Source organism: Mus caroli, chromosome 11 (genome assembly GCF_900094665.2).
Source record: "Mus caroli chromosome 11, CAROLI_EIJ_v1.1, whole genome shotgun sequence".
Classification (NCBI taxonomy): domain Eukaryota; kingdom Metazoa; phylum Chordata; class Mammalia; order Rodentia; family Muridae; genus Mus; species Mus caroli.
Genome location: NC_034580.1, coordinates 97,904,397 through 97,930,188, shown reverse-complemented (window position 1 = coordinate 97,930,188; position 25,792 = coordinate 97,904,397). Strand labels below are relative to the sequence as shown.

At 48.6% G+C, this 25,792-nt stretch overlaps 2 protein-coding genes across 2 annotated transcripts; one reads left to right on the top strand and one right to left on the bottom strand.

Moving 5' to 3' along the window:
• Positions 1-2,685: 2,685 nt before the first annotated feature.
• Positions 2,686-7,903, bottom strand: Cfap97d1 (CFAP97 domain containing 1). Its single transcript, XM_021178127.1, has 6 exons — positions 7,726-7,903; positions 6,946-7,016; positions 6,385-6,503; positions 4,017-4,140; positions 3,422-3,478; positions 2,686-2,835 (listed from the first exon to the last, which is right to left on the bottom strand). The coding sequence occupies exons 1-5, from the start codon at positions 7,847-7,849 to the stop codon at positions 3,422-3,424; spliced, it is 495 nt and encodes a 164-aa protein (XP_021033786.1). The 5' UTR covers positions 7,850-7,903; the 3' UTR covers positions 2,686-2,835.
• Positions 7,904-7,995: 92 nt separating this feature from the next.
• Positions 7,996-22,044, top strand: Dusp3 (dual specificity phosphatase 3). The gene is made up of 5 exons (XM_021178124.2): positions 7,996-8,094; positions 10,280-10,419; positions 13,188-13,414; positions 20,530-20,723; positions 21,815-22,044. Exons 1-5 carry the CDS (start codon positions 8,035-8,037, stop codon positions 21,938-21,940), a joined length of 747 nt encoding a protein of 248 aa, XP_021033783.1. The 5' UTR covers positions 7,996-8,034; the 3' UTR covers positions 21,941-22,044.
• Positions 22,045-25,792: the final 3,748 nt, after the last annotated feature.

Genomic DNA, 25,792 nt, shown 5'->3' with positions numbered 1-25,792 from the left:
GTGCAAACTTTATATGCCTTAGTACAGGAGAACGCCAGGGCCAAGAAGTGGGAGTGAGCGGGTGGGGGAGTGGGTGGGGGAGCGTGTGGGGGACTTTTGGGATAGCATTGGAAATGTAAATGAAATAAATACCTAAAAAAAAAGAAATGGATCAAATTTCAAATATAATAGGGAACCTTTACACACATCCTCTTTAATCTCTTAGAAACTGAATAATGAGGAAAATACCAACCTTAAAAACAGCAAAAAAAAAAAAATAGCCAGGAAGGAAAGTAACTGGAGTTCTATTTTTGCCTTGGGAAGAGGTGGCAAGCACGTCAAACACTGAGGACAAAGGACTATTAATGTTGAAGCCTGCGTTCTGTGAGACTATCTTAGGAATGAGGGGGATGGCTGGTGTTCTCAGAGGAGGGAAGTAGAATTGTGGAGACCTGCCCCAAGGGCAGCTCTAAACAAGGAAATGAACGACAGGAGTGGGACCTGATGAGCCAACAATACAGAAGGGACCAGAACTGACTCTCATCTCTTTGGCTTCTTTACCGGCACCAGATGGGCAGAATAGAGATGACCACACCCCCTTATGCCCTGCTTGATATTTGTGGAGGAACCACTTCTGTATTTTAAAAGAAGGGAGGAGGAGCTAGGACATGGCTCGGTGGCTAAATCACTTACCACGCAAACGTGGAGACCTGAGTTCAAATCCCCAGAGCCAAAATAAAGTTGGCACGGTAGCTTGTGTCTGTAATTGCAGCCCACTGGTGGGCAGAGACAGGAGAATCGCCAGATTCTCGAGGGTAGGGTAGTCTGGTGCATAGAGACAGGAGAATCGCCAGATTCTCGAGGGTAGGGTAGTCTGGTGCATACGAGAGCTAGCAACATAAAGACCATGTCTCAAACAAGGTAGAAAGTGACAATGACTCCTGAGGTTGTCCTCTGACCTGCACACATCACTTAAAAAGTGGAGAGAGGCCGGGCGTGGTGGCGCACGCCTTTAATCCCAGCACTCGGGAGGCAGAGGCAGGCGGATTTCTGAGTTCNAAAAAAAAAAGTGGAGAGAGTAAAAGATGTCAGCAGAACATGGATTTTTAGACAGTAGTGGCTATGATAACGTCAAATAAGGCAGACTTCAGAGCAAGACAATTACTAGAGACAAATAGGGGATTAATAAGACATTATCTTATAATGATAAGAGAGGATGAATCAGCATACCAAGAAGATACTGTGAGCTTAAGTATGCACTCAAGGACCTAGCTTCAACATCTGAGACAATGAAGCAAAACTTAATAGAGCTACAGGCAGTTGAGACACTGGCTGCTCTTTCAGAGCGATGGAGTTCATTTTCCAGCAGCCACCCAGGTTGGCTCACAACAACTTGTAAATCCAGATCTGGGAGATATGACACTCTTCTGGTCTCTGTGGGCACCTGCACGTGTACACACACACACACACACACACACACACACGTATATACACGTGAATAAAATCTTTAAATTGATAGAGGTGAATGGAAAAATTGACAAATCTATAATCACTGGGCAATTTGACACACACCCTTTTTTAAAAGATGTATTTATTTTCTGCATAGGAGTACACCATTGCTCTCTTCAGACACACACCAGAGGAGGGCATCAGATCCCATTACGGATGGATGGAACACCATGTTGTTGCTGGGAATTGAACTCAGGACCTCTGGAAGAGCAGTCAGTGTTCTTAACTGCTGAGCCATCTCTCCAGCCCCTTGACACCCCATTTTAAGTGATTGATAGTACTAAATTCAATACTCTTGCCTTGATAACTGTATCCTGGGATCAGAAGGTGACCTTAAGAAGCTTAAAAGAATTGAAGTCATAGGATGTGTTCTCTGGGTTTAGTGCAACCAAGCTGAAGACCAGTTAACATCAAAGCAAAAGGAAACTTCAAAACGTTTGAAATCATGCCTGATACAACTCAAGCAGGCCATGGAAGTCTCAGGGGTGGGTGGGGCAGGGGATGGGATCTCTTAAGTGTTGAAAATAAATACACTCAAGTGAGGAGAAAGAATCATAGGTTTTTCCAGCCAGAGGGGATAAGCATAAAAGTTAATGGGAGAGGAACCTGGGGGTATAGTGAAGTTGGTAGAACGCTTGCCTAGCAGGCATGAAGCCCTGGGGTTGATACCCAGTATGGCATAAATCCAGCGAGGTGCCTCATACCTGTAATTCCAGTGCTAGGGAAGTGAAGGAAGAGGATCATAAATGAGCTACTCCCAGCTAGTTAGCAAGTTCAAGGCCATATATAGATACAAATTAGGAGCTGAGATGACTCAGCAAAGCATAAGCTGAGGACCCAAGTTTGGATTGCTAAGCGCCCACATAAAAGCCAGGTTTGGGGGTGGCACAGAGACAGCCAGATCCCTGGCGCTCATTGGCCCTGCAGCCTAGGTCTCTCAGTGAGTTCTGGGTTCAGTGAGGGGCCCTGTCTCAAAATCAAGTGGTTGAAGAAGACACCGAGTGTCAGAGTGTACACACACGTGCACACACATACAAGTGCACACACACACGTGTGCACATATGCACACACATACAAGTGCACACATATGCACACACACACACAAGTGCACACATGCATGTGCACACACACAAGTGCATATCCTCTCAGGAATACACAGGTGCACGCACAGACTGAAAATTAAAGGCTCATCATCTCCTTCCATTTGCTTGCCCTGTTTTTTTTTTTGTGCCAAGCTTTATTGTAGCATCCTAAGACAGAGAATGCAGCCATTTCCGCGATGTCTTAAGATCCTGAGCAGCCAAGAGATCTTAGGGTCTTCTCGGTGTCTTTTCCGTGGTGAGTAACCTTGTATTCAGAGGAAGGGAGGAGGAGGAAGAAGAAGAGTAAAAAGGAGGAGGAGGAGGAGGAGGAAGTGGAGGTGAGGGAAGATATCCACAGTAGCACTGTTCTTTGGAAAGCCTGGGTATCCGTTTATCTTCCCTTCCTTCCTTGAAGGCCTAGCACCACATTACTAATCACATATCTAAGAACATCAGATGCTCAAATGGCCATGCCTTTTACTAGGAACTTAAAAAGTTGTTATTATTATAGGGTGGGGCTCAGCACAAATGCGGAAGTCAGAGTGGGTTTCCTCCTTCCCCTTTCCACCTGAAGATCAAACTCAGGCCACCAGGCTCCCGCCTTTACCTACGGAACCATCTGGACTTCCCCTGTTAATGTCCTATTGGCCAAGGTCACTTGCCCTTCGACTCCCACAAAGCCTCCAAGCTGGCGACAAGAAACACCATTTCCAGAAGAATGAACGAGCTCTCAGCTCCCTGAGTGGGTCTTCACCTCTTCCCCTGTGCTAGGTCCCTCTTGGCCATAAGTGGAATTGCAAGGGCTTTGGTAGTAACTGGGATAGCCCTATGCTGTAATAAAAAGGACATACCTAGTCTTCTTGGAAGAGAAGATATCTTGTTGTGTTTCTGATATATCGTCTTGAATTCTTGAAAAAAAAAAAAGTCAGAAAGAAGGCATGTCAATGTGGCACGCTGGTCTGAGAGTTGGAATTCTAAATCCCTAGAACGGCTGAGAGACGGTAGGAAGAGGAGTAAAACACTGCTCATGGCTCCTCGGAGCTTGGCTGATTTGCTTGTGTGTTGAGGCAGGATCTCAATACTAAGTAGTCCTGGCTGTCCTTAAACAAGTCATGCTCCTGTCTCAGCCTCTGCACCAACTCTCCCTTTATTTACATTTGAAGAATTGTTCCTAAATGGGGCCGATCAACCACATACAGGGTCACATTGCCCTCCCTCAAATTTGGGGCAGGGTTGTTGCCCAGATTTTCTGAAACTGAACTCAGTAGCTTTATCACGAAGATGCCTTTGGCTGTTTCAGTTTGCATCTGTGAGCTATGCTTGCCATGTGGGGCTTTTCTCTGACTGTGGCATTTCACATGATCCTGGTGCTTAAGGGTGAGCCTCTCTGATGAGCATAGACTAACTTCAGGTACACCTGGGACTATGATAAGGGCATCCACATGCCTGCCAGTCCATCTCCGATGACCTGCGGTCATAGTTGGGTTTGCGATCACTCAACCGCCTTAGGATGCCCTGGTTTTCCATGGTGATTCTTACTAGCTCTCGGTTCCTTGATTCTCTGTTTAAGCTGAAAGACACAAAACCAGGGCAGGGACAGGCGTGTGGTCAAGAAGAACATGTCTCCGGGATGGGATGAAAGTTTGGGGCAGTGCATTCTGGGAAATACACCAAGTGGGTATAGGCTTTCATCAGTAGCCCTCAGCTCCAATGCCTGCTAGAAGTCTGCTCCCTTTATATAAGATAGAGCTTAGGTCTTCGTGTTGAGCTCAGACTACACTCCAACTTGAAATGACTCCATACTGCAGAAGAGAGTTTTCATCCTGTGCCTTGCCCTGAGAGACTCCACTTCACAAGCAGCTTTTGACTCTATTTTGAGGAGTGAGGATGAGCCTGCACCTGGGTGGATATGCGCACAGCACCATCTGTCCAGTGCCACCCACATGTCACAGACTATTTATTCTGTGGAGTAGAGGGACTCCTATCCTATACATTTGTAAAGGTTTATTGGAATTGTCAGGGCACATGAACACATTAAAACTATAGGAGAGGGCTGGAGAGATGGCTCAGAGGTTCAGAGCATTGGTATGCGCTTCCAGAGGTCCTGAGTTCAATTCCTAGCAACCACATGGTGGCTCATAACCATCTATAATGTAGTCTGGTGTCCTCTTCTGGTCTGCAGGCATACATACAGTCAAAACACTGCATCTATAATTAAATAACTCTTTTTTTAAAAAAATGAGAAAAACTAGGCTCAAGAGTTGGGCACACACCTTTAATTCCAACACTCCGGAGTCAGAGAGAGGCAGGCAAATCTCTGTGAGTTTGAGGCCAGTCTGGTCTACAGAGTGAGGTCCTGAACAACTAGGGCTACACTGTTACAAAACAAACCAAAAACCAAAACACACATACACGCGCGCGCGCACGCACACACACACACACACACACACACAAACTAAACTAAAACAACTACTACTACAGTAACAAACCAGACTAAGAAAAGAGTATAACTCTCTCTCTCCTGGACCCCACAAAGCAGTGGCCATCTTGTATTGGAAAGCTGATGGTCCCAATTATCTGTCATCTGACCAGATATGTGGATCAAAGGACAGACCAAGAAAAGCTCCTGACTGTGCCAGGCCCTTCAGGACACCTCAGGCCCCTCTGTTGATTCTTGAATTGTCATCTGCTTTGTCCTGTTCACCCACACAGACCTGAAATCTCCCAGTCCCTCCATGTGTTCATCTAGATCAGGCTAGAGCCTTTTGCCTCTGAAGGGGGACTCAACCGTATAGCTCAGGCTGGCCCTGCTACCTAATTCTTCTGCCCATAGCCCCAGCATCCTCTCCAGTAAGGCCTTCATCTGGATTCTCTTATGAAGACAGAGTCTCTTGTCTGTCATTCCCCAGCTTTGTGAATGGCTTTCTTCTTTAAACTCCTGTAACCATTCGATAACCTACACATATACATGCACAGAGAGACATGTTTCCTGTGTGGCTTGTAATGTGGATTCTAAGAGTTAATATCGTAACTAAAATAAGAATAAAAGAACCCCTGTTTATCCCAGCCAGGGAGACCCCCCCCCAAAAACAAACAAAAACAAAACAATAACAAAAAACCAAAGTGTAAGTATTTGGCAAATTGCCGCCAACAAAAGCTGAGGAGTGTGAATTTAGTATTTAGTATTATCCGATACACAAGTCCCAACATTGTGGAAAGACACAAACACGTTCATCTATGTTTCTGACAAACGCTCATGACTTCGGTGTGTTGTAAACATTCCCCCAAGGGTTATAATGTGAACTAGGATTGGAAACTTGGTTTACAGAAACAGGGATGGCTCCCAGTGAAGAGGGTGCCCCCGTGCCATGAAGTTCCAGTGCAAAGAGGGCTGTCTCTGCAGAAAGCAAGCAGCCCCCCCACCAAGGCCAACCCCCAGTCCACCAATCCATCCCTCCATCTCTGGACTCCCCAGCCCCCAGAATTGAGAAACTGTCGCTTACCGCTTTCCATCTGAACCAATACTACTTGTGAGCGTTTTGCCAAGGTGTGCAAGTGTGTGCTTGGGACAAGCTCTGAAGGGAGCTGGGAAGTCTTTGAAAGGTGGGGATTTCACACCAAGAAAGGTTCCTGCTTGGGAAGCCGTTAATCTTCATAGCAAGGTCTCTTGCTTCTCTCCAAAATAACATCCTTTGAGTATACCTCTCTCAATCAAACCCAAAGAGAAGGTTGAGTTCTCTGAGAATAAAGTGCAGAGATAGGGGGAGGGGGAGGGAGGGGAATTGGGGAGAGGGAGCGGGAGGGAGAATGCTACCTTTTTGAAAGATACTCATTCCAGCAGTCCACCTTGGCAGGGCCTCGATAGGCATTCGCAATTTTCTGACACAATTGTCTATTTTCATATTCAATTTTGTCGATTCTCTTTTGCTCACCCTGGCAAGAAACCCCACCACAGTGACATCACTCCCATACTGTCTCCACATAGTGACATGCAACACCCTCCAATGGGACTTTGAGGGAAAGGGGGCATGGTGAGAGGCCTGGTGGAGCCCAGACAGAGCTTAAGGAGTGACGATGGGGGAGGAATGTTAATGAATCTTTAGGTTGGTGGGTATTTAGAAGGCTCTGGGGAAATGGGTATCTCTTAAGGACAAAGTTAAAAGCTGGGCAGTGGTGGTGCACGCCTTTAATCCCAGCATTTGGGAGGCAGAGGCAGGTGGATTTCTGAGTTAGAGGCCAGCCTGGTCTACAGAGTGAGTTCCAGGACAGCCAGGGCTACACAGAGAAACCCTGTCTCGAAAAATGGGGGTTGGGGGGGGGGAGAGGGAGACAAAGATAAGAATCAATAAAATACAGCCACGGGTGGCAAGAATACCTGGATTTTGCTCAATTTTAAAATGTAATGTGTGTGTGCCATTGGAGGTTTGGTATCGACGGCAGGCTTCACTAGAGGGGAAAAACATTGTTACACGGTAGGGTCCTGGCAGCTTTAGAAACCCACCAGGCCACCCAACCCCAACCACTGAACATCCCGCACTTGAATTTTGACAGAGATCCAGCCTAGCAACTTCAACTAGGTTTAATGTTTCCCTCCTGCCATCGCTGAAGGACACGGACAGAGAAGACAGAGGGCTGATAATCTATCAAGATGGACAGGGTCAGTAGAATGCCAGCTCACCACACCAGAGACCCTGGGTTTGGTGCCCAGCACTGCCTAAACCAAGTGGTGATGTGCAGGCCATAATTCAGCAACTCCAGAGGTGGTAGCCGACGGAGGAGTGGGAGTTCAAGGTCATCTTTTACCCTCAGCCAGCTCCTGGCCCCCCTGGACTACGTGAGCCCCTCTCTCAAAATCCATAAGGACAAACTTCCCTTCACTCCGATGGCATCTTTGCCCCATCCACTTCGTAACATTCCTAGAGAGTCTATTGGGCACTGAGCTCTTATTTTCTAACTTTGGCCCTAAAGAGTTTTAAAAATTTGAATTCTTTCTAGCACACCAATGCTCAGGCAGAAGACAAAAGCCTGCCGCCGACCATTGTGTCCCACGACACCCCACAGCTAGGGTTTGTATAATTTCCTCTTAATACCCTTTTTGATGGAGGCTTCTAGAACTCCAAATGGTGACAAAGGCCAACGCCAGCTGCCCACTTACCTATTTGTACTCTATTTTTGTGCAATATGTAGTGGCCAAAGTCCAGTTTCTTCCTGAAGGTTGTGCTTTGCCTGTGATTAGAGACGATTACAGGGTAGGCTAGATAATCCAAGGAATTGTTCATTTTCTCCTCCTAGTCTAGCTTCAGAAATGAGACACCTTGGCTCCTCTGTGAGGCACTTAGCTCTCCCCATGACAAGGTGTCATAGTTACCCAGTTATGACATCAGGGGCAAGTCAGCGGAGGAAGAGGAGAATAGCATGTTTGGTTGTCTCTGGGCACTTTCTAAAAGTTTTCTAAAATTTATATATGGTGATGGGGTGTGGGACAATCCGGTATTTATATTCCCTGTGTTATGATTCAGTCAAGGTAAGTGGCTCTTCTCTTCTCCCCTAAAGCAATGGTGATTCCGTGCTAAGTCAGGTCCATGTCAGGAGGAAGGAAAGGGGGCTTTGAAGTTCCTTACGTGCCTGGGAAGTAGATGTTTCCAAGGCTGGAGGAGAAAAGAAAGGCATGATGTCCCTGCCTGGCACAGGCAGAGGCTCACGAAGGTGGGGGGTACTCCAACCCTCATCCTGCCGTTTGAGCTATGAGCTAAGAAATCACAGTTCCCTGCGAGGTCTCCCTGAAGGTCTGAAACCATAAGTTTTTCTGGGAAAGCGAAACACTCGAAAGCTTAGTTAGTGTAACCCAGAGCAGTGCCACAGGCTCGCAATACCAGCACTTGGGAAATGGAAGCAGGCAGATGGGATTCAAAGTTATCCTTGGTTATATACTGACGGTGCAAAGCCAGCCTGGGCTACATGAGACCCGACCTCAAAAAACGAAAGTATGAAAACAAACAAAACCATAAAGAAAACAAATCTTAATAGGAGACACACTGGGGAGTCCTGCACTCCAGAGACTGTATTTGCCCCTTTGGCGTTAGGGACCGGGCCATCTTCTCTGGCAACTGGAGAGACGCTTTTTGTGCTCTTTGCTCTCAGTGGAAACTCGCTACTGACACCATGTGGCTCACAGTGGGATGACAGCTGCTCCAGGAACAGCTGTAAAGGAACCTGTGGAGGAAGATTTACCCCCACACTAGCCCACAGCCCACAGCCCACAGCCCAGGGCGCAGGCCCAGTGAGTGCTCAACATCTGTCAATTGCTTCTGCAACCGCTACGCCTGTATATTCCGCGCTGGGAATTGAACTAAGGTTTTGTGCATGCTGGGCACCTTGTCAGCCTAGGAACCTCCGCAACCCCTTGAATGTTTCTGGAATCTTTCCAGCAATTTTTTTTAAAAAAAGATTTATTTATTTACTTTAAGTATGTGAGTACACTATAGCTGTACAGATGACCCGCTCACTTAGGTCAACTCCAGTCGCTCTGGCCCAAAGATTTATTATTATACATAAGTACATTGTAGCTGTCTTCAGACGCACCAGAAGAGGGTGTCAGATCTCATTACGGGTGGTTGTGAGCCACCATGTGGTTGCTGGGATTTGAACCCAGGACCTTCGGAAGAGCAGTCAGTGCTCTTACCCTCTGAGCCATCTTGCCAGCTTTCCAGCAATTCTTAGGAGTTAGATGTTGCATATTCTTTACTGCAATGCTTGGGACAGAAATGTTTGAGATTTTACGATATATATATATATCGTAAATATATATCGTAATATATATATATATATATATATATTATATGTAGTGAGTGGATCCAAGTGTAAACATGAAATCCATTAATGCGTCAAATATAAATATGTGACAGTTTATATGTGACTGAATACAGTTTTGTACAGTAATTTTTAGTGCACCTGTGTTTTGACTGTCACAGGTCAGGTGTGAGAATTCTCCATTTATATTGTGTTTACACTCAAAAGTTACAGATTTCGTAGACACTTCGGATCTCACAAAATTATAGCTGTTCAAACTGCTTTCCTCCCTTTTAGTTGCCAGCACACAGGTTAAGGTTAAAGTAGTCCCCCAGGGTCAGATGCCAAACCTAGCGACCTATACCTTCAGCCTTTAAAAAGTTCAATGCTGATTCACATCAAACATTAAAAGAAGTGTTCCAGAGTAGGGCTCTTTCCTGTAACCTTGGGTACGGATCCATCTCCTGGGTGGGCAGGTTGTTGGTTCAGCAGTCGTGGGCTGGGAAGATGTGTTCTGACGTGTGTGTTTGGGGTGAGGGAATGGATGCCCACTCTGCTGGTGTGCAGCGAGAAGGGTTCACAGCAAACCCCAGGGGTACCCATTATCTTGAAAGAGCGACTCCAGGTGTACCCAGGCGTCCCGCATTGGGTTCAGTAAATGAAGTGCCTGCGCTCCACTGCCTTAGCCAGGGTGAATGAGTACGGATGACACGGGAGTGATGGCATCTTGGCCAGGAACGTGCCCCGGGGTCCTGCAGCGCTTGGCCGGTCGCGCGTGTCCTCTGCGCTGCCTAGCGTGACCGCAGCTTCCCGCACCCAGTGGGCCCGCCTCCGGGGCGGGACGGGGCGGCTCCGGGTTGGGCAGCCCCGCCCCGCTGACCCGGCTTCTCCCCCTCGTTCGCTCCTGCCCCGGCGTGCAGGGCCCCGCCGCCGCCATGTCCAGCTCGTTCGAGCTCTCGGTGCAAGATCTCAACGACCTGCTCTCGGATGGCAGCGGCTGCTACAGCCTCCCGAGCCAGCCCTGCAACGAGGTCGTCCCGAGGGTCTACGTGGGCAACGCGTGAGTCTCCGGGAGGGCCAGCCCCGCAGCCGCTCCCAGCGGGCCCCGACTACTTGGGGGCTGGAGTGGGGTCCATGGCGGGGGGCGGGGTGGATCCTGGGCGCGGTCACCGACCTGAGAGCAAGAGCGGGTGCTGGGGACCAGCCTGGAGTCGACGCCTACTCCCCGCGCATGAAGCGGAGGAGCTGGACTCCCCATGCTCAGAGACGCCCCCCAACCCCCAAAGTGCCCGACTCTGACCTCAGCCTCTATCAGCTTGGGCTTGGGCTTGGGCGGGGTCAAGGCTACCACGTTCTCTTAACAGGTGGCAGGGCTGTCTCTTGGCCGCGCGTCATGTGACAGCTGTCTAGTTCTGCAGTGAGGTCACCGTGGAATGTCTGCCTTCGTTGCCATGGCAACGGGATGACGTTACAATCCGGGTGTGGAGCTTTTCCTGTCCGTGTCAGGAAATCTAAATACCCTAAAATACCCTAGAAGAGGAAGTAGCTGAGCCAAGGCTTTCCTGGCTTCTCCAGATAAAGTTTGACTTAGATGGAAAAAAACAAAATGATAAAGACCCGAGCCATCTGAAAATTCCTCTTAATTGCACCACTAGGAAATGTGTATATTATTGAGCTCGTATGTGTTCTTATTTTAAAAAGAAAACTTTAGTCATGTTATTAATAAGAATTTCTCAGCAGTGGGAGAGAACCAATATTAACACCAAGATAAAAGTTGGCATGACCCACATTGCAGGAAGATCCACGTTGGATTTTCATGACTGTGAAGACCCCATTTATTAAAGTCCTAAGCTCTGTTTTTGCACACTAGGAAGCGATGGCCGGGGTGGCTGACGGGTTGTAAGGATCTTTCAATGTCTTACATGTGTGTTTCCTGTCCTGCACCTAGGACCTGCTGCCTAGCCTGCAGCAGAGCCAGAGGGGGTTCACATGACTAGTCCCAGACATTTGGGGGGCAGGTTGCATGTACTGCATCGCTTATTTCCATACGGAGCACCTACTATGTGTCAAACACCATATGGTGTTCACTCTTCAGAACGGTGGTGGTCATGATGGTGTATTTGCTGACTGTTGGATTGGTGGTAGAGAGCTGAGATATATGGGCTCACTCTTCAGCACTCTGTCAACATGGCTGTGCATTCTTGCTCCCGAGCAAGTGGCTAAACAGACTCACAGGGTCAGCCTCCAGCTCAGTCGCTGCATAGTCTTAGGGAACCTCTCCCAGTCCTCCCCACCCCAACTACCCAGGAAGCCAGGGGGCTTGGCAGTCTCAGGAGCCTGCTTGCTGGGGGACAGGTTGTTGAGTTTATCTGCAGTAGGTTGCCTAGGCATAGTGTCAGGACTGATGGCTGCCATGGAGAACACATCCTTTGCCCTCTATGCAAATCTGACCTTGACATGGGGGCCGTGCTCAGCTGGGAGGATCAACTGAGTACCTAAAGCCAAAACTAAAGCTTCTTCGTCCACCTGAAACTCCTGGACCAAGGGACTTCTGGCACATCCTCTCAGGCCAGTGAGGGAGTCTGTGTGAGCTGCACTTTCCAATCTCGAGGCATGAGAGGCAGAAGGAGGTGGAGGCAGAGCCTTGCTTCTGGACTGCGCTTTCCTCCCATCTGGACAGCGCTCTGGCTCAGCAGCCCACATGAGCACAGGCACATCCCCACCCCAACCCCGCCTTTCCTGTCCTGCAGAATTTAGGCTCTGTTCACGTGGCGGGGGGGGGGGGCAGTTCTAATCTCTCTTAGGGGCTGCGTGACAGGTAGACAGGACTATGCAGGAGACATTGCTTTGTAAGATACTGCAGTTTAAATTTGGATGTTGTGAGGGGAAAGCGAAGGGCCTCTTTGACCATTCAGTCAAAGTACCTTCTAACTCCCATCGTATTGGGGGGCTACTCTAGTGCTAAGACATTGCAGAGAGCCTCAGAACTGTAGTTACCAGTGTGGTAGGATTGATCCTTCAGGGAGCCTTACATGTGACAGTTCCATTCTTCACCCATTCACTGAACATTTATTCAGTACCTACCCCGTAACAGGCACCGTAGCAGGTACTGAGGGACAGACCACTCAAAGAACTGACAGACTGAAGCCTTGGGATATAAACACCAAAGCATCAGGCTCTGCCAACAGAACACCCTTTAACACTCAGGACCCCCCACCCCAAGCAGTTGGCACTGCTATCCACATTTTACAGAGAGGAAAAACTAGGCACAGGACGATTTAAGTGGCTTGCTTAAGCTTGTCTGCATGGTAAATGGCAGGGCTGGATTGAGACCCGGACATTCCAACTCTAGGGTCTATTTTTCTTTTGTTTCGTTGTTCGAATCTGGGTCTTACTGGGTCAACTCAGGCTAGCCTCACACTCATATCCTTCTCCCATGGCTTATGAGTGCTAGGATTCCAGGTGTGTGCTACCATGTCTGACTCCCTATCGCTTGTCTATACCATCCTTACAACATAGGAATTGTGATAGCAGCACACACACCGGAAGGAGCTAGGGAAATCCCACAGAGGGCTCCGCAGGATGACAGGCGAATGCCTACACAGAAGGTGGGGAAGGGAAGCAGAGGGAACAGCATGGGTGTGGGACCACGAGTCTATTTGGGGAAGCTGCCGGTAACCGTATATGGCTGGGGTGAGGGGAGAGGTCATGAGATGAGGCAGGAAGAGCCACAGCAGGCAGCGGGTACGGGCTCCTTATTGCCAAGAGGCTCCGATCTTCCTCCTTCCGGGGCTGCCTGTTCATTTTCCCCCACTGCCTCCCATCCAGGTCTGTGGCTCAGGACATCACCCAGCTGCAGAAACTGGGCATCACCCACGTCCTGAATGCTGCCGAGGGCAGGTCCTTCATGCACGTTAACACCAGTGCTAGCTTCTACGAGGATTCTGGCATCATCTACTTGGGCATCAAGGCCAATGACACGCAGGAGTTCAACCTCAGTGCTTACTTTGAAAGGGCCGCAGACTTCATTGACCAGGCGCTGGCCCATAAAAATGGTAAGGAACCTACATTACGGCAACCGTGGGACATAAGCCCTCTGGGACCTGCTTCCTCCAAAGAGGCCCCCACTTGAAAAAGGTTCCAGAAACATTCCAAAATATCCACCAACTAGGGATTAAGTGTCCTACATGTGAGCCGATGGGGGCCATTGCATATAGTCTATGCCATATACATGGCAATGGATAATAATATTTCAGACAGAGAGCAGCAGTTAGGTAGCTATGCTCCTTTCCCTTTAATTGAGTGTGCCCTTTTTTGTATTCATGTATGTGTATACATGTGTGTGCACACATGCCATAGATTGATACTGAACACCGTCTTTAATCGTTCCCCACCCACCCCATCTTATTTTTTGAGGCAGGGTCTCTTCCCTGATCCTGGAGCTCATTGGTTTATCTAGGCTGCTGGCCAGTGAGCTCCAGAGTTCTGCCTTTCTCTACCTCCCTAGCCCTGGGACTGCAGGGGCATGTGCTGGGCCAGGCTTTTATGTCGCGTTGGGGATCTGAACTTAGGTGCCTAGGCCTGAGCACCATAAAGACTCTGCCACATCCCCAGCCTGTTTGAGCAAGTGAACCATTCCCCAGAATTCCCCCCAGTGGAGCTTTCCTACCCTTTTATTGGCTAGGCATTCATGAGTGGTCACCTCGCCAAAGGAATGAGTGGCCACGACTGGCTCCAGGTCAGCAGCCTAGAGATCCTGGGTTAAGTCTTCCTGCCGCTCGCTCCCTGCAGCCGCAGACAGAAAGTAGGGCTGAATGAGAGCTGGCTAGCGGTCAGACAGGACAGAAGGGTGAGAGGGTCACAGGGCAGATGTCAGCAGAGCAGACAGGTTCTCCCTCTGTGGGGGAGGGGTGGCCCACTGCAGGTGTAATTGGCCTTATTTGTGCTCCATAGAGGCTTCCTGGGTACACAGCAGCTTCCCTGTCCTGGTGATTCCCAAAGAGAACTCCCTACCACTGGACTTACAGAAGTTCTATTGACTGGTGTAACGGTTAAACAGCTTTGGCTCTTGGCTGACCGTGCATACTGCTGCATCAGCTCAAGAGCTCATTCACGAATGAAACACACACACACACACACACACACACGAGCTAATTTTGATATGCCTTAACTAGCTCAGTGACTGGGCATTTCTGAACATCCCCGAGGTTAGCACACATTTCCCTCTGGTGTTCCTGGCTTAACACCTTCTAAATCTATATTTTATCTTTGCTGCCCTGTTACCTTCTGAGAAGCCCCTAGGGCCACTTCCCTTTGCACCTACAATGCTGGATGGTTTCTCTCCTTGCAGCTCTTAAATCTGATCCCTCTGCCTCTGAGCCATGGGAACAGCCCAATAACCGAGTTAGACATAAAAATGTCTCTAGCCAAAACTTCAGCTAAATTTAGACAATAAATCTTATTGGTGGTGGAATCCTTAAGATTCTTCATGACCTCCTTCATATGGCACGAGAGTATGAAGCTTTATTACAATTGTTTATGGATCAAATTAACTCATAAAAAGCCAGTTGTCTTTCGCCTGCTCAAAGAAGGGACAAAACTCATCCTTAACTGACCTGTGCACCTTGCACAATCCATACGAATATCTTAAGAGTACTAAGACTTTGGTCGTGAGAGTCTCATGTTACCGAATGTACAGCTTTGGCAAGGTGCATCCTCGGGATGCCGAAGTGACCTGCTGCTGTTCCAGCCCCCGCCCTCCTGAGGCTGTTTTGGAAGCAATGCTCTGGAAGCAGCTTTAGGAGGTAGGATGCTGGAACAGCAGGTCACTTCAGCATCCCGATGACGAATCCCGCCAAAGCTGTACATTCTGTAACTGACTGGGAAAGCTGCAGACTTTAAGGCCAGGGCCCTATGGTCCCTCTTGATCCCTGTCACACCCAACCCGAGCCCTTCTCCTCCAGCTGTTCTGTGCTTCTCACTCTGGATAGATGGAGAACACGGCCCTGCTAGTTAAGGGAGTGAGGCTTCACCCTGCTCACATGGCAGTGGTTGGTCATCCTCATTCTGGGGCATTCTGCCTTCACTTCCTCTTTTTATTTTTATTTATATTTATTTATTTATTTATTTATTTATTTATTTATTTATTTATTTTGGTTTTTCGAGACAGGGTTTCTCTGTGTAGCCCTGGCTGTCCTGGAACTCACTCTGTAGACCAGGCTGGCCTCGAACTCAGAAATCCGCCTGCCTCTGCCTCCCGAGTGCTGGGATTAAAGGCATGCGCCACCAACGCCCGGCTCCCTCTTTTTAGACTACAGGGAATACATGCTGACTTGTTTTGACCTCTTGTCTTGGTGTATGGGGAGACTGGATCTTTGGTCTGGAATGTTTCCTGCTAGTTTTTCCCCATCCTATGGCAAACCCTATCTATATCTTACCACTAGGCATAGTGGCCCTCTTTCTGGAGCCTGCCTTCAGGCTGGTTCTCGGGGACCATGTCCCTGGTTTCTCCCCAGCATGTGGTGTTCACAGTGTTCACTGCGGGTGGTTGCTGAACAAAGCGGGGATTGCATCCCAGAGCTCCGGTGCCTTGTGGGTACACTGCTAAGATAAAATGGATACTGGCCTCTCTCTGTCCACTTGCAGAGCTCCGGTGCCTTGTGGGTACACTGCTAAGATAAAATGGATACTGGCCTCTCTCTGTCCATTTGCAGAGCTCTGGTGCCTTGTGGGTACACTGCTAAGATAAAATGGATACTGGCCTCTCTCTGTCCACTTTCAGGACTCTAGAGAACAGGAATCCATTACTGAGAAAACCAGGGGCTGGGAGCAGGGAGGTAGCTGAGCAGCTGAAGTGCTTGGCGACCAATGAATACCAGAGTTTGGATCTCTAGAGTACTCTTAAAATCTGGGTGGGCAGAGTGGCCTGCCTGCAATCCCAGCACTCGGGAGGCAGAGATGGGGGATCATCAGAGAGAACTGGCTAACCAGAATAGCAAAACACTGAGCTCTGGGCTCTGTGAGAGATCCTGCCTTAACATATAAGAGAGAGAATAAAAAAACTGAAGAAGACAGTAGATGCCAATTTTAAGCCCCCACATGCACATAGACAAGTGTGCGTTTAAACACACATATGCACTCATGTGAACCAGGCATGCACACTCGGGCTTATCACACACATAATTTGAAAGAGAGAGTGAGGGGCTGGAGAGATGGCTCAGTGGGTAAGAGCACCCGACTGCTCTTCCAAAGGTCCGGAGTTCAAATCCCAGCAACCACATGGTGGCTCACAACCATCCGTAACGAGATTTGACTCCCTCTGGAGTGTCTGAAGACAGCTACAGTGTACTTACATACATATAAATAAATAAATCTTAAAAAAAAGAGAGAGAGAGAGAGAGTGAGAGAGGAGAGTGCACATTAGAGTTCACAGGAAAGTGTGAGTGAGCACACACATACACATGCACACAGGCAAGTGTGCCAGGGAGTAGGGAAGGAGCCTGGGTTTGTGTATAAGAGGGAGCCATCATGTGTTTCTAAGGAGGGTGTGTGAAGGAGGTGTTGTGTGGGCTGGGACTGGAGCATGGTTGTAATTGAGCATGCTCCCTGTGGGAAACAGGAGGGTGGCCACCCTGCAGAGGGTCCCACTGTCCAGCGGGATCAGTAAAAGCCCCTACTGAGAACTTTAGGTAATAGCCAGAGAGAGAAAGGTAGGAAAGTGGGGGGACTACCATCTTCTGATGCAGGAGGATCTGGGCAAGTAGAGGTGCGTTTGGGGTAGAAAGAGGGATGCAGAGGAGATGCTCTTAATTCTGGGTCAGCAGTTTCTTTCCAAATAATGCCTGTGAGGAGGTGTAGCTGGTAGCCATTCACTCACTCAGCAGAGGGATGATGATACCCGGTGGATGCTGGAAATGGCCGAGCATCAATCCTGGCCCTGAAAGAACTCCATCTTTCAGAAGGAGAATGGATCTGTGTATGGCCAGCAGGGTCACAGGTGCTTGGGGCCCCTGGGGGACTCCCAGCACTGGGTGATGTTTATCGAGTGCTCTTGTGTGCCAGGCACTGGCCTGGGGCTTTGTTTCTGTCTCTGTTTTGTTTCGTTTTTTTGAGACAGACTCTTGCTATGTATCCGTGGCAATCTTGGAATCTCACTGCATAGCCCAGGCTGCGGAAGATAGGGGAGGGCAATAGGCCTTGTAAGCCACACTTCAGAGACTAGACTCCACCCTGCGAATGATGACAGGTCAGAGCTGAGTTCCGGAAGATTTTTCCAGCTGCCGGGTGGAGTGTGGAGTGGCAGCAAGCGGCAAGGGTAGAGGGCGAGCTCCCTGTGCAGGAGAAATGCAAGCAAGAGATGGCAAGCCAGTGAGTTAAGCATTCTGTGTGGGGAGCAGGTGGATGAAGAGAGGGGCTGGGCTTTTGCCTCTGGGAGGGGTGAGGAGTGGGGGTGAGGTGAGAGGAGGGCGGCTCCCCGCAGTGTGATGAGATTTTTCCTGACAGTGACCTTTGGCCTCTCCCTCCCCCACTTCCCTTCTTTCCTTTCTTCCCACCATTGCTTTCCTTGCCCTTGAGAAATTCTGAGTTTCCTCTTCACTGGTGATGCAGACGGAAACAGAAGCCGTGTGTGTGTGTGTGTGTGTGTGTGTGTGTGTGTGTGTGTGTGAGTGGGAATGGCTCATAGTCTGCAGGAAGGTGGGCAGGAAGGGATAAGCTGTAGGCTGAGGCAGTGTGGGATGCAGGGAGAGAGGAGAGGAGGGATACCAGGGAGGGAAATTTGGGGAGCTACAAGAGGGCATTGTCGGTGTGTGTGTGTGTTGTTTATATTTGTATTGGAAATACATTCTTTTAAAAATACTTATCTATTTATTTATTTTTATGTGCACGTGTGTGTGCCTGCATGAGTTCATGTGTGCCATGTGTGTGCGGGAGCCCTTGGAGGCCACAAGGGGGCATCTGATCCCCTGGAACTGGAGTTGGAGGAGGCTGTGAGTCCCCTGACATGTTTGCTGGGAACTGAACCCCAGTCCTATGCAAGAACAGGAAGTGCAGTTATCTGCTGAGCCATCTCTCCAGTCCTGAAATCCATTCTTTTAAAATACACGTAGCAGAGACATGATTTGGGTTCAGGAAAGTGTACGCATGGATTTAATGTGGCGGTCATTAAGTTCTGGCACAAGCAAGCACCTGTAAAGCCATCACCACATCTGCGACAGTGAATGTGACCATCACCCCCATGTTCTTCATGTCCCCTGTCCCCTCCATCCTCCATTCTCAAGCACCTCTTGCTCTGCCTTCTGTCCCTGGAGAACAGTGTGCATTCTGCACACTTTTATGTCAGTGAAGTCACGCAGCCTGCACCTCTTCCTGGTCTGAGTATTTGGGTTCTGGCTCTGCTCAATCACACACCACTGTACTGCATTCCTTTTTTTTTAAACATATTTTTATTTGTTTGTGTGTATGCACATGTGCCACATGTGTGCAGATACTATGGAGGCCAGAAGAGGCCATGGCCTTCCCTGGAGCTGGAGTTACAGGCAGCTTGTGAGCTGCCTGGTGTGGGTGCTGGGAACCAAACTTGAATCTAAAGCAAGCACTTTTAACTGCTGAGGTTAAAAGGTCTCAGTACCCTTCTTCATTTCTTCGCATGGGTTACATTGTATGGATACATGTAGCTAGAGTATCTTGCTTATCTAATTATGTACATTGTTTTGTGCTAAGAGAGAGTAATGTTCTATAGCCTGAGCTGGCCTCAACCTTGCCATCCTCCTGCCTCAGCCTCCTCCTCCTGAGTGCTAGGATGACAGGCGGGTGGTAACTTACGAGGTTTCATGTTTTGTTCATGACTGAAGGATAACATTCATACAGAGAAGGTCTGGGTCACAAAGTGTGCAGTTCACTGAATGGCACAACCCGTGATCAAGAAACAGAACACAGGGGCTGGAGAGATGGCACTGACTGCTCTTCCAGAGGTCCGGAGTTCAATTCCCAGCAACCACATGGTGGCTCACAGCCATCTATAACGAGATCTGACGCCCTCTTCTGGTGTGTCTGAAGACAGCTACAGTGTACTCACATAAAATAAATAAATCTTTAAAACACACACACACACAATTACCACCCCAGAAAGCCCACTCCATGTTCCCTCCCACGTCTCTGCCTACAGTACTCCCAGGTTACCACTGTTCAGGCTTCTAACCTGGTTTACTTGGGCCTCTTTTCTGCTCTGTGGAGCCACACATTTGTGTGCCTCATACATGTTCTTTCTAGTAAGTTGCATATTACTCTACATTTTTACATTTATTTATTTATTGTAGTTGTGTGTGCGTGTGGGCTCGTGCATGACACGGTGTGTGGGGATGTCAGAGTACTGTGAACAGGGGACAGTTCTTTTCTCCAATCATGTGGGTTCCAGAGGTTGAACTCAGGTCATCACGTGTGGCAGCAAATGCCTTTACCCACTGAGACATCTCCATATTCTTTTTTTTTTTCTGAGGTGGGGGCTTGTTCCCTAGCCCAAACTGGCTTTGCGCTTGCAGTTCAAAGTGACTCCCTGTCTCCTCCACCTCTTAGAGTATTGGAATTACAGATGTGTACTGCCACACCTGACTAGATCATTAATTCTTTGATGGGGGCGGGGAAGCGCACATGCTGCGGATGAAGGGATGACTGGACTGGACATGGGAAGCCAGAGAACAGCTTCAGTCTAATGCTCTCCCAACTGAGCTATTTCGGTTTGCCAGAGAACAACTTACAGAAAGTTCTCAGTACCATGTGGGTTCGGGTGGAGTTCAACTCATCAGCTTGACATCGGCTCCTCTACCCACTGAGCCTTCTCACTACTCTCTACCTAGATCAGTAATTCTTTTTTTTTTTAAAAAAAAAGACTTATTAGGGGGCTGGAGAGATGGCTCAGCAGTTAAGAGCACCGAATGCCCTTCCAGAGGTCCTGAGTTCAATTCCCAGCATGCCATTGCTGGGCAGTAGGGGGCGCAGGTGTTCAACGTGAGTAGCTGTTGCCAGTTTTCCGCGGTGGAGGACCTCTTGACACCCTGCCATCCCTGGTCATTTCTGGGTGGGCGCATGGTGATATGCCTGTTATATGGAAGACTTTGACTGTTACAGTGAGGTTGGGCTTCCACAGTTACCACGTCTCCCCTGTTTCTTGCAGGCCGGGTGCTTGTCCATTGCCGCGAGGGCTACAGCCGCTCCCCAACGCTAGTTATCGCCTACCTCATGATGCGGCAGAAGATGGACGTCAAGTCTGCTCTGAGTACTGTGAGGCAGAATCGTGAGATCGGCCCCAACGATGGCTTCCTGGCCCAACTCTGCCAGCTCAATGACAGACTAGCCAAGGAGGGCAAGGTGAAACTCTAGGGTACCCACAGCCTCTTTTGCAGAGGTCTGACTGGGAGGGCCCTGGCAGCCATGTTTAGGAAACACAGTATACCTGCTCCCTGCACCACCAGACACGTGCCCACATCTGTCCCACTCTGGTCCCCGGGGGCCACTCCACCCTTAGGGAGCATATGAGGAAGCCGTTCTGCTCCTTAGCCATCCTTTCCTGTAATTTATGTCTCTCCCTGAGGTGAGGCTCAGGGAGGAAACCTGTGGCATAGATACATCTCAGTGACCCAGGGCGGGAGGGCTATCAGGGTGCATGGTCCAGGACATGGGCACTCTTCATGACCCCTCCCCCACCTGGGTTCTTCCTGTGTGGTCCAGAACCACCGAGCCTGGTAAAGGAACTATGCAAACACAGGCCCTGACCTCCCCATGTCTGTCCCTGGTCCTCACAGCCCGACACACCCTGCTGAGGCAGAGGCATGGCATTAAGTTCTGAAGCAGAGTGGAGATAGATTAGTGACTAGATTTCCAAAAAGAAAAAAAGAAAGAAAGAAAAAAAAAGGCTGCATTTTTAAATTATTTCCTTAGAATTAAAAATACTACATAGGGGCCCTTGGGTAAGCAAATCCATTTTTCCCAGAGGCTATCTTGATTCTTTGGAATGTTTAAAGTGTGCCTTGCCAGAGAGCTTACCATCTATATCTGCTGCTTCAGAGCCTTCCCTGAGGATGGCTCTGTTCCTTTGCTTGTTAGAAGAGTGATGCCTTGGGCAGGGTTTCCCCCTTTTCAGAATACAGGGTGTGAGGTCCAGCCTATTAAAGACAAACAAACAAAGGACCTCCATTTGGAGAATTGCAAGGGTTTTATCCTGAATTATAGTGTTGGTGAGTTCAAGTCATCACGCCAAGTGCTTGCCATTCTGGTTGCTATTCTAAGAATAATTAGGAGGAGGAACCTGGCCAATTGCAGCTCGTGTCCGTGGGTGTGTGCACGGGTGCATATGTTGGAAGGGGCGCCTGTCCCTTTGGGGACAGAAGGAAAATGAAAGGCCCCTCTGCTCACCCTGGCCATTTACGGGAGGCTCTGCTGGTTCCACGGTGTCTGTGCAGGATCCTGAAACTGACTCACTGGACAGAATCGAGACTTGGCGGCACCATGAGAATGGAGAGAGAGAGAGAGAGAGAGAGCAAAGAAAGAAACAGCCTTTAAAAGAACTTTCTAAGGGCGGTTTTTGAACCACGCTGGACCTTGTATGTGTGCACATTTGCCAGAGATTGAACATAATCCTTTTGGGACTTCACGTTCTCATTATTTGTATGTCTCCAGGGTCACACAGAGCCGTCAGCCACCACCCCAGCACCCGGCACATAGGCGTCTCATAAAAGCCCATTTTATGAGAACCAGAGCTGTTTTGAGTACCCCGTGTATAGAGAGAGTTGTTGTCGTGGGGCACCCGGATCCCAGCAGCCTGGTTGCCTGCCTGTAGGATGTCTTACAGGAGTTTGCAGAGAAACCTTCCTTGGAGGGAAAGAAATATCAGGGATTTTTGTTGAATGTTTCAAATTCAGCTTTAAGTGTAAGCCTCAGCAGTATTCATGGTTAAGGTAAGGAACATGCCTTTCCCAGAGCTGCTGCAAGAGGCAGGAGGAGCAGACCTGTCTTAGGATGTCACTCCCAGGGTAAAGACCTCTGATCACAGCAAGAGCAGAGCTGTGCAGCCTGGATGGTCATTGTCCCCTATTCTGTGTGACTACAGCAACCCTGGACACATAGGGCTGGTCATCCTTTTTTTTTTTTTGCCCAGAATGAAGTGACCATAGCCAAATTGTGTGCCTCAGTTTCCAAGTGGCTCTCTTGCTCAATACAATGTGCATTTCAGAATAACACTGTAGAGCTGACAGAACTGGTTCATGTGTTATGAGAGAGGGAAAGAGAGGAAAGAACAGCCGGGCGTGGTGGCGCACGCCTTTAATCCCAGCACTCAGGAGGCAGAGGCAGAGGCAGAGGCAGGCGGATTTCTGAGTTCTAGGCCAGCCTGGTCTACAAAGTGAGTTCCAGGACAGCCAGGGCTAGACAGAGAAACCCTGTCTTGAAAAAGCAAACAAACAAACAAACAAACAAAAACACCACAAACCAAAAACATCTGGGATATCCAGGCATGATTGCAATGTCTACAGGCCCAGTTCATGAAAGGCAGAGACAGGAAGACCCCCGAAAGGTCAAGGATAGCATGGTCTACATATCGAGACTTCAGCCAGGGCTACAGTCCCAAGATCCTAGGTTTTGGGTTTTGAGCTTTGGTTTTTGAGACAGAGTCTCTCTGTGCAGCCCTGGCTGTCCTGGAACTCGCTCTGTAGACCAGGCTGGCCTCAAACTTAAAGATCTGCCTGACTCTGCCTTTGAGGGCTGGGACGAATGCCACCACTGCCCAACTAAGATTCCATTTTTAAAAAACAAAAAAAGTTCAAGATAATTAAGAGTTGTCAGCTCTTTAAAGCTAAGTAGAAGCAGTCTCAGGCCTGCTGCTTAAGGAAACTGGGCTGTTCTTGGCTTGGACCTGAAATCTGCCCCCAACAATGTCCAAGTGCTCATGACTTTGAGCCATCTCCAGAGAAGGAAGTGAAAATTGTGGCTCCCCAGTCAGTTAGGACACGGTCTCTCTTTGTCTAGGTAACACATGGTGACACATAGCATTGAACTCTCCACTCTGAGGCTGGGCTTCCCTCCCCCTGCCTCTTCTGGGTGACCAGCCCATAGGACAGTCACTAGCACCTACTGGAAACCTCTTTGAAGAAAGAGCCTTTGGGAGATTCCTGGCTTTCCATTAGGACTGAAAGTTCAACGGTTCGTGGTTGGCTTTACCTCGTGTTTATAAAACTAGATACTATTCTTCAGGTAAAATACCGATGTTGTGAAAAGCCAACCCCATGGCTGCCCGTGAGTAGGGGGTGGGGTGGGGAATCCTGGATAGTGTTCTATCCATGGAAAGTGGTGGAATAGGAATTAAGGGTCCCCCACCACCACCTCTTCCTCAGACCCAGCCACTTTCTGTGACTTATAAACATCCAGGTAAAAATTATAAACGTAAAAATGGTTTCTCTTCTCAATCTTCTAAAGTCTGCCTGCCTTTTCCAGGGGTAGGTCTGTTTCTTCGCTGTTCTATTGTCTTGAGAGCACAGACTAACACTTACCAAATGAGGGAACTCTTGGCCCATACTAAGGCTCTTCTGGACTCCTGCACTCTTAAGTTATTTTAAGAATTCTCACTTGGCCTTTAGCACACCTCCCACCCCCAAGTGGGTGTGAATAATGCCATGGCCAGCAGGGGGCACTGTTGAGGCGGGTGCCTTTCCACCTTAAGTTGCTCATAGTATTTAAGATGCTAAATGTTTTAATCAAGATAAGCACTGATCTTATAATACGAGGATAAGAGATTTTCTCACAGGAAATTGTCTTTTTCATAATTCTTTTACAGGCTTTGTCCTGATCATAGCATAGAGAGAATGGTTGGATATTTAACTTGTATTCCACTTTCCTTTGCCAGTGTTAGGTTAACTCGTAAAAAGTGATTCAGTGGACCGAAGAGGTTCAGAGGGCAGGGGATGGTGGGGCGAGGCAGAGCACTGTCACCTGCCAGGCATGGGAGGTCCTGCCATCCGGGAGGAAAAGTAAAGTTTAGCCTCTAGTCTACCACCAGTGTTAACGCACTCTAAAGTTGTAACCAAAATAAATGTCTTACATTACAAAGACGTCTGTTTTGTGTTTCCTTTTGTGTGTTTGGGATTTTTATGTGTGCTTTATAACTGCTGTGGTGGTGCTGTTGTTAGTTTTGAGGTAGGATCTCAGGTTGCCCGGGCTGGCCTTGAACTTCTGATTGCCTGCCCCTGCCCCTGCCCCTGCCTCCAAGTGCTAGGATTAAAAGCATATGCCACCACACCAGTACAGCCTTTTCCTAACATTTAAAAATAATTACCTAGGGGCAGGAGAGATGGTTCCAGCTAAGAGTGCACACTGCTTTTGGGTAGGACCTGAGTTTAGTTCCTAGAACCTATACTGGGTGGCTCCAGGTCCAGAGGATCTGGGACCTCTGGCCTCCATGGGCATCTGCTCTTAGCACATACCCACATACAGATACACACATAATTAAAAATAAAATGAAGCCTTTAAAAACCTCCTAAAACCTAGCCCTTGGAGGTACCACTCTGGAAAGCTGGCATACTGTGTAAGTCCATCTCATGGTGTTCTGGCTAACATAAGACTTATAGAGACAGAAAAGAACTCAGGGTGTGCTGGGGGTTGAGATGGAAGAAGAGGGATAAGTAGGGGGGGCATGGGGAACTTGGGCAGTGAAATTCTTTGCAGGAGAATAAATAAATAAACTAGTGGAGGATAATACCAGTCATTGCACCCAGTACTGGACAACTCCAGGGAATTATGCTGGGTGAAAAGAGACAGCCCCCAGGTATTGGCTGCATTGGCTGCATTTGCGTAACATTTTTTTTTAAATTGAAGAGAAAAATATGTAAATCAAGGATAGATGGGTGGTTGCTGTGAGCTGAGAGGTGGGGTGGGCGAGACATGTGGACAGCTCCATCAAAAAGCGACAGAAAGAACGGGCTGTGGTGGCAGGTACCGCTAATCTCCACCTCTGGGAGGTGATCAAGGTTAGCCCTCAGCTAGCCTGTGGTGCATGAGACCCTGTTTCAAAAACTTTAATAAAGAAATAATGAAAAAAGACATCAGGGCAGATCCTTGGGGCCAAAGAGGTGTTCTTCACCTTAACTGCGGTGGTGGGCAGGCGAGTCTCGTGGTAAGGTCGTGTAGAAGCGGATGCATGAGCACGTGCCGCAGGCATCAAGAGCGAGCACTAGGTAAGTAAGGGTGGATGTGAGTGTGTCGGCGTCGGCGCACTGCACGTCCTGGTTGTGGTGCTGGACTGGCATCTTTGGTGAACTGTGGAGGGGAAATGGGTAGGGAGATCATAAAATCCCTCCGAATTATTTCAAGTACTGTCAATTACAATTATATCAAAATATTTAGAAGAAGAAGAAGAAGAAGAAGAAGAAGAAGAAGAAGAAGAAGAAGAA

What these genes read in the sequence shown, in the direction of transcription:
- Cfap97d1 (XM_021178127.1), bottom strand. Translation starts at nt 7,849, where the DNA reads ATGAACAATTCCTTGGATTATCTAGCCTACCCTGTAATCGTCTCTAAT. An exon ending in CAAAAATAGAGTACAAATAG is followed by an intron (nt 7,017 to 7,725) that starts GTAAGTGGGCAG and finishes TTTCCCCTCTAG; the next exon opens with TGAAGCCTGCCGTCGATACC. An exon ending in TAAAATTGAGCAAAATCCAG is followed by an intron (nt 6,504 to 6,945) that starts GTATTCTTGCCA and finishes GTTTCTTGCCAG; the next exon opens with GGTGAGCAAAAGAGAATCGA.
- Dusp3 (XM_021178124.2), top strand. Translation starts at nt 8,035, where the DNA reads ATGGTGATGGGGTGTGGGACAATCCGGTATTTATATTCCCTGTGTTAT. An exon ending in TGTGTTATGATTCAGTCAAG is followed by an intron (nt 8,095 to 10,279) that starts GTAAGTGGCTCT and finishes CCCGGCGTGCAG; the next exon opens with GGCCCCGCCGCCGCCATGTC. An exon ending in GACTAGCCAAGGAGGGCAAG is followed by an intron (nt 20,724 to 21,814) that starts GTGAAACTCTAG and finishes GTGTCTGTGCAG; the next exon opens with GATCCTGAAACTGACTCACT.